The sequence below is a fragment of the Sardina pilchardus genome, chromosome 10 (genome assembly GCF_963854185.1).
Source record: "Sardina pilchardus chromosome 10, fSarPil1.1, whole genome shotgun sequence".
Classification (NCBI taxonomy): Eukaryota; Metazoa; Chordata; class Actinopteri; order Clupeiformes; family Clupeidae; genus Sardina; species Sardina pilchardus.
This window is the reverse complement of record NC_085003.1, coordinates 17417446-17425742: the sequence shown is the minus strand read 5'-3', so window position 1 is coordinate 17425742 and position 8297 is coordinate 17417446. Positions and strand designations below refer to the sequence as shown.

Genomic DNA, 8297 nt, shown 5'->3' with positions numbered 1-8297 from the left:
CCTTCTTAGCGATCAAATGCTCAGTGATCATAGCCTGCCACTAGGGGCATCTAGATTTCTAGGCTTTAGTGATCAAGCTGCGTCAGAGAAATGTATATCCTCCACTTTTTTAAAACAATGTTCAATGTTGAAATGCGCTCATAGCTGTGGACCACTGGCACAAGAAACATAGGCTAATAGTAGAGAAGAAAAAACTGTTATTGAATTACACGTTTATGAGTATACTACACATAAAAAAAACCCATCAACAACCTTGTGGCATTTCACAGATATCAAGGAAACAAATGCAATTGAACACAGCTGAACCTAATCCAGAGAGGCTCCAACTGCTACTCTATATAAAGGCGTTGCCAAAGTCTGCATGTGTGAGAAACCATGGCTGCAATACAGCACATTCTCGCTGCTAATCAACAGCATCACCGAGCGCGGAGCCATACAGTTTATATAAACGCATACATGCGTCAGCACTTCTCCCCGCTCGACGTGCTGTCAGACCGGGCTGTCCAGGAGAAGTACCGGCTGCCCCTTACGACCATCCGATGGCTGATCACTCTGGTGACTCCACACATCCAGAGAGCATCCTGCCGCAATTTTGTCCTCAGCCCGGAGGTGCAGCTCCTGGCTGCTCTGCGTTTTTACACAGTGGGGAGCTTCCTGGAGGTGGTGGGGGACGGCACCAGCCTCAGCAAGGCGTCTGTGTCCCGGAGTGTGGCAGCTGTCACACCCATTCTCCTGCGCCATGCCCGGAACCACAGTAAGATGCCCACCACACGGGACGAGGTCCGTCAGGTCCATCAGGGGTTCCACGCAGTGGCTGGGATCCCCCGGGTGATCGATGTGGTGGACGACACCCTCCACCATTCCTATCCTCAATCCCTCCCTGGTGGATCCGTGCTGGATCAGCAGGAAGCACTACGCGGCCATCAACACACAGGTGGTGGTGGACCACAACGGCACATCACTGACATCGTCGCCAGGTTGCCAGGAGGCACACACGACAGCTTAATTTGGGCCAACTACGCTGTGGGGCAGAAGGCTGGCAGAGAAGAGTTTGGTCTTCTAGGGTATCCTCCTAGGGGACAGTGGCTATCCTCTCCGGAGTTACCTCGTCACGCCAGTAACCAACCCAGCAACACAACCAGGACGAGGGTTGAGCGGGTGTTTGGCATGTGGAAGTCCCGCTACAGGTGCATTCATCGTTCGTTGGGGGGGCTGCGCTTGTCTCCACACAAGTGTTGCCGTGTGATTGTTGTCACTGCCATGCTGCACAACATCGCAGTGCACGTTGGCGCAGTTGAGCCACCTCCTGTGGATGACGGAGAGGAACATCCAGAGGACGAAGCCCCCGAACCCCACACCCCAGGATGTGCGAGCAGTGCTCCATCAGGCTGGTGCCCGGACTAGACAAGAGCTCGTCAACCTCTTCTGAGATCCAACAACCACAGCCCCAACGTTCCGGCGTTTGGAAGGTAGTGCAGCACAGAGCCATATAGAGAGAGAGAGTTGCGAGACGCTTTGATGTCGCCACCACGCGATCAAAAGTTCCAAATAACCTGCGCTGAATGGCTGAATTGCAGGAGTGGGATCTACTTCTAGATGCTGGAAGGTATAATCAATTAACTCATTAACTACTGACCAAGAGATTGGCTGTAAATAGTCCCAAAAGTCCCATAACGAGGAAGTAGCCTGGAAAAAGCGCTGCCATTTTTTCCTATGGAGGTCTATGGGAGTGTCACCACTCTGTTTTATCTACTGCTCTGGTGCAGCACTGCTGCAGCCAATCAACCATGGTGATTTCGTGTCAATTTGGGAATGAGTGCTGCAGACATGGGGTGCGTTTCATGCAGCGTTTATACGTCCTCCCTCGCTCCTCGATGCCTCGATCCTCACTGATCTACATAAAATGATGGGGGGGAAACAATGGGATAGTCTATCCAGTGTTAGTTATAGATCAGTGGGAACGCCCCTCGAGGATCGAGCATCGAGGATCGAGGAGGCATGATGAGAGGCACCCATGGCTTATCACAGGTAGGCTAATTAGGGTAGCAGGTGTTGGGGCGTTTCATTCCTAATTTGTAACGACCCGGTGAAGTAGTCTCGGAAGAAAAGTGCCGGACTACGCCAGCATTCCAATAGTATTTTGGACCAAAATGCCATGACATGTTTCAACTTGTGGATGGCGCGGAGAGCTATATCTCCAATACAAAATCATACGAAATGTTACTTTTCTCGGGAAACACGATTTTTGTCAATATTAACCCTGGTAATAGTGTAGGTCACCACAGGTCACCACGTGTGTGTGTGCCATCAGGTGTATCCAAGTAGTAATCAAGCATATATACCCCCGTGAATATTGGCACACACATGTGAGAATGGAAAGTAAAAAAACCAAGCGGGCACCGGTGTTCAGTGCGGAGGAGATGGGCATGTTGGTGGACGAGGTGTGGCAGCACCAAGAAGCTTTATTTGGTGAAAAAAATATCACGGTGAAGAACCGTGCACGGCAGGCCACAAGGCTGTGTCAGCTCACCGGTCCTTTTCACCCTGTACACTAATGAGTGTTCAGCCAAGCACCCTGGGAACTTTGTTTTTAAATATTCGGACGACTCTGCAATTCTCTGCTTGCTTAAACAGAATGATGATTTGGGCATTTATCATTCAGAAGTAAGGCAGTTTGTTGAGTGGTGTGACTCCAACGACCTAATTTTAAACGTAAAAAGGACAGAGGAATTCATTTTCGATCCAAAGACAGTAGGCGATCACAACCCAGTAGTCATAAACCAGCAACCAATAGCACAAGTACAATCTTATAAATACCTGGGTGTCCATATAGACAGCTCCTTAGCATGGAATATTCATGTTGCCGGTCTCTGTTGATGTTTTACCATGCTGTCCCGGAGAGCATCTTTAGATATGGGATAACCACTTGGTTTGGGAACCTCTCTGTTTCCCTGAGATCGAAAATAAATAACCTGGTTCACACAGCAATGAAAGTAATTGGTCTGAAACAGTACAACAACCTCCAGACCATCTTTGATCACTGTGTTTTAAAACAATTGGATAGAATCCTCTCTGACCCGTCTCATGTTCTATATTCACAATATGAGCCTCTACCATCAGGCAGGCGTTACAGAGTACCCCACTGTAGGTTAAATCGATTTAAAAACTCATTTGTCCCCATCTCAATCAAAGCCCTTAATAACTACCTTAAACAAACACCCTAAACAGTCGGGTGTTACAGGAGGTTTTTGTATTGTATTGTTTTTTAAATTCTTATTTATTGCCATTAGGCTTTACTGTTATTGTACATTGTGTGACATATTTATGTTTTGTCTTGTTGTCGTTTGGTGTGTCTTTGTACCGGGTCATATACTTTGAGAAGTCCAAGACAAATTTCCCTATGGGGACAATAAATACCAATCTATCTATCTAACTAACTTTAGGCTATCATTTCCCAACGACAGCAAAAACGCACGGGTATGTAATGTGTCTAATATTGCCATTAGCTGCAACTCAAACACCTTTCCCCTTCATTTTTTTTTACTTTGCAAAGACAGTAAAAAGCTCTACTAACAGCACGGGCCTGATTCTACATCATCACCAATTTAACATGATCTACCTGCATCAACGTCATTGGGCAACACGTTTCTTGGAAAACATTGTTTGCACGGGCACTAATTGCAGGAGGCCAAGCCAAAGAAGAGTGAAAAGCTCTTTTGTGGTGTGTACATTAGACTTTAAAGGGATAGTTCGGGTTTTAAGACACGAAGTTATATGGGTTCCCTGTCAGCAACGTTGTGCATCAGCACTGACTTACCCCCCGACAGCGTCCTGTGAACCGAGATCCAGACGGTTTTTGATCGTTTTTGATGCTGAAGAAAGTAGTCCGGCAAGTTTCTGGGGTCACGAAAGTAAAGTGTTTTTCTTCTCAAAACCATATGCGTTGAAAAGAGTGATATATTTGCACCACAAAAACGTTGTCCAGCTGTCAGTAGTGCGCAGTGATAGGAATCGAGAAAAATAGTGCCAAGATAACGAGGTTTGAATTTTTCCTGGACAACGTTTTTGTGGTGCAAATATATCACTCTTTTGAACACGTATGGTTTTGAGAAGAAAAACACTTTACTTTCGTGACCCCAGAAACTTGCCGGACTACTTTCTTCAGCATCAAAAACCGGCTGGATCCAGGACGCTGTCAGGGGGTAAGTCATTGCTGATGCACAACGTTGCTGACAGGGAACCCATATAACTTCGTGTCTTAAAACCCGAACTATCCCTTTAAAACTCATCTTTGTTTTGCCTTCAAATCCAGGATAAAAACTCTGGCCTCTCTTGTTCCCTAATCCTGTACATCTGCTTATTCTCTGTAGGCTATGCCTGTGTTGATAAGCTTAGGCTGTGTTTAGTCATTCACTGTACAGCAATTGGTCAGCTTAAGCTGTTTGTAAAAGTACTTTCTAAATTAAATTTACTTTACTTCACTATGTTTTCGCTAACAAACTTAAGGACAGTTTAAAAAAAAAAAAAATGAGATGCCATTATTATCCTAGCATTGACCTAGGAGGGTACCTGTAGCACTCAGTAGCACCACCTAGCAAGTAACGGCTGGCTTACATTGCACGATTTTGGTCTGTTTTAACAGTCGGCGACTAAATTTCCAAAATCGGGCGGAAATCTTGGCAGTTGTACTAGAATCTCGGCGCGCTCCCGTCATCTAAAGGCTGGCTTACATTGCACGATTTTGGTCTGTTTTAACAGTCGGCGACTAAATTTCCAAAATCGGGCGGAAATCTTGGGAGTTGTACTGAAATCGCAGCGCGCTCCCGTCATCTAAATCGTTTAGTGTAAGGTGCCAATCTTAGCGGTTTTAAGTCCGTCGGAGGCAGTCTTTTTCTAGTTTTGCCGTTACGACAATATCAAACATGTTTGATATTATCGGAAGTCTTTTCAGTCGTGGCTCATGCAAATAGTGACGTGAACATTAAAAACCAATAGTAACCTTGCGCGAACATGAAACAGGAAGGGGCAAAATAGGCGACAGCTATAGCCTTTATGATTATTTGTTATTTCATTTCTTATAATTTATTAGTCGGTTGTTCTACGTGACAGAACAGCTCTATATCTGTTAGTGATGTCACACATCAAACAATGCTGCAGAAACGCGAAAAAATTACTTTGATATGAGTAGGCTATCATGTGATTTCCTGTGAATGATGACGTGTAGCCTATTGCACGATGGAAATAATTTGAAGGAATCTAGCAGCAGTCTTGTAAATAGTGACCCACAGTCTTTGCAAAATCCTAATCTGAGACTGGCCTGTGACTAGACTGTGACTAAAACCTCAATGAATTGTCATTAGATGTGAGAGGGTCTGAGACTGTAGTTTTTCAAAAATCTTTTCCAAATCTTTGCAAAGTCTGGCAATGTAAGGTAGGCTTAAATCGTTTAGTGTAAGGTGCCAATCTTAGCAGTTTTAAGTCCGTCGGAGTCAGTCTTTTTCTAGTTTTGCCGTTACGACAATATCAAACATGTTTGATATTATCGGAAGTCTTTTCAGTCGTGGCTCATGCAAATAGTGACGTGACATTAAAGACCAATCGTGACCTAGCTCCAACACGAAACAGGAAAGGGCAAAATAGGCAACAGCTGTAGCTTATATGATTTTTTGTTATTTCATTTCATATAAATTATTAGTCTAATTATTCTATGTGACAGAACAGCTCTATATCTGTTAGGGATGTCACACATGAAACAATGCTGCAGAAACGCGAAAAAATGACTTTGATATGAGTAGGCTATCACGTGAGTTCCTGTTGATGATGACGTGTAGCCTAGTGCACGATGGAAATAATTTGAAGGAATCTAGCAGTAGTCTTGTAAATAGTGACCCACAGTCTTCGCAAAATCCTAATCTGATACTGGCCTGTGACAGTCTGTGACTAAAAACTCAATGAATTGTCTTTAGATGTGAGAGGGTCTGAGACTGTAGTCTTTCAAAAATCTTTTCCAAATCTTTGCAAAGTCTGGCAATGTAAGGTAGGCTTTAGTAGCGTTGTGAAGTTAAAGGCTGCGTTCAGACTGCCAGCCAAAATCCGATTTTTAGCCCATTCAGATTTGTATCGGATGTCACTTTTGAAGTCTGAACAGTGACAGGTCACATGAAATCCGATTTTTGCGAAACGGTTGCAAAGCACATCCAGGAGGTAGTTTCATATCGCATTCGTATCGGATATGGACAGATGCGTCTCAGTCTGAACAGCTCCCAACACTCAGATCGGATTTGACTGTCCGTGACATGACTTAACGTGCGCGACCGCCCACCTATTTCGAGTTGTGGAGCAACGTTACGGCTATGTCTTTAGACCATGTTATATTAAACGTGACTTAACAATACTCAATGCTAAATAGAGCATTATACAGTCTCTGCTCTGTTTCTGTGGAAGTTGCAAGAATCCACATTGTTCTATTAAATGCCGTTAAATCATTAAAGGAGTCATAGAATTCAAAACCACATTCACCTTGTTACTGTTAAATTTAGGCTGCGAGCAGTGTCCAAAGGACAACACCAAAGACTTTACCGCGTCCCCCGCCTGCTTTCGTATGCAAATTGGGAAATAGCAACAGCCGTGTTGAAATGCTCCAATCTGAACAGAGCTCAGATAACACGTAATAGGCGCCCATCCCCCTTTAGATACACCCCTCGGCCCCTCTCATTTGCATACCTTCGATTAATAATTCTTGTTAAACTGCTCTTACGATGCTAGTATCTAGATATGTGGTCTATGGCAGAGACGTTGTAATGCTAGCGTTATTACAGCTAACTTTGTAGAGTTACTATACTAAGAAATGTACTGATAAAACTTACCAATCTAACACATTCATTCTGTTGGGGAATCTGCTGCACTTCATCTTCGTCAGAACCTTCTTCTGACTCGATTTATACATGTACGGCTGTATTCCTTATTTAAATCCATTGTTGATAGCTTTATCAAAGACTTTGGCTTTATTTACCAGCAGTAAACTTAGTTTCACTTTGCTCTAGCTTCAGACCGGTGGATTGAGCCAATCAACTTTCAGGACATATCGGCCAATAGACCAATCAGCGCGCATCTCATTTGAATATTCATGAACTTGCTGAGTGGGCGGGAAAAACAAACTTTTCATTGCAAGGCTTATTTATGACCTTGTATTAGGCGATCTAGCAGTGCTCCTGGGGCGTTTTCAGCCCCACAAATTTACATATGACATTATTTAGGCTCAAAGATCAATTTGTAATGGTCAAAAAATGCGTTCTATGACTCCTTTAAATAGCCTTCCAACAGTTTGAAGCGGAGCTTGCCACTGATAAGTTTCGGTTTCTGTCGCGCAAATGCGCACACGTATGCATGCATTCAATGAACACTCACCTAGTTGTATTGTTCTATGTTTAATCACACCAAATTAGCTCCTGATGGCAGAAATGTTTGTTTTCATTGCTACAGCAACCTGTCAGATCTGTTACTAATGTGACCCAGTCTGAACAGAGCCATATCCGATTTGGACACTTGACACGGATATGAAAAGGAATCAGATTTGAATCAGATTCGTCTGCAGTCTGAACGCAGCCAAAGAGTCACTTCACCCCATAACTCCACCCACGTCACATTTCTGAAAAAGGCTTTCAATATGAGGTATTGTAAGAACTGGAGAAAGTGAACAAGTCCCGCCCCCATTCATTTCAATGGGAATGCTAGGCTAGTGAAAAATGGCAAAATTGAACGATTTTTTCAGGCTTCAACATGGCGTTTCAAGGGGCTTGTTTCCGGTGCCGTTTTGCTTAGCCAATTAAAGAGTCACTTCACCCCATAACTCCACCCACTTCACATTTCTGAAAACGGCTTTCAAAATGGGCGAGACGTTCTGAAATTTGGAGAGAGAGTGCAGCACTGCTGCAACCAATCAACCATGGTGATTTCGTGTCAATCTAGGAATGAGTGCTGCAGACATGGCTTATCACAGGTAGGCTAATCAGGGCAGCAGGTGTTGGGGCGTTTCAGTCCTAATTTGTAACGACCCGGTGACGTAGTGTTGGACTAGAAGTGCAGGACAATGTCAGCATTCCAATAGTATTTTGGACCAACATGCCATGGCATGTTTTCAAACGGTAGTATGCGCGAGAGAGCAATATTTCCAATACAAAATCAGACGAAATGTTACTTTTGTCGAGAAACACGATTTTTGTCCATATTAACCCTGGTAATAGTACAGTTCACCACTTATGAGTATTTTCAATCAACCAACAGCTCAAAAAACCTAT

At 44.0% G+C, this 8297-nt stretch overlaps 1 protein-coding gene across 1 annotated transcript; it reads left to right on the top strand.

The window, feature by feature from the left end:
- Positions 1-456: 456 nt before the first annotated feature.
- Positions 457-1404, top strand: LOC134094496 (putative nuclease HARBI1). The gene has a single exon (XM_062548031.1). The coding sequence runs from the start codon at positions 457-459 to the stop codon at positions 1402-1404; it is 948 nt and encodes a 315-aa protein (XP_062404015.1).
- Positions 1405-8297: the final 6893 nt, after the last annotated feature.

Excerpts from the sequence above, each read along its gene's own strand:
- LOC134094496 (XM_062548031.1), top strand. The coding sequence starts at position 457 with ATGCGTCAGCACTTCTCCCCGCTCGACGTGCTGTCAGACCGGGCTGTC.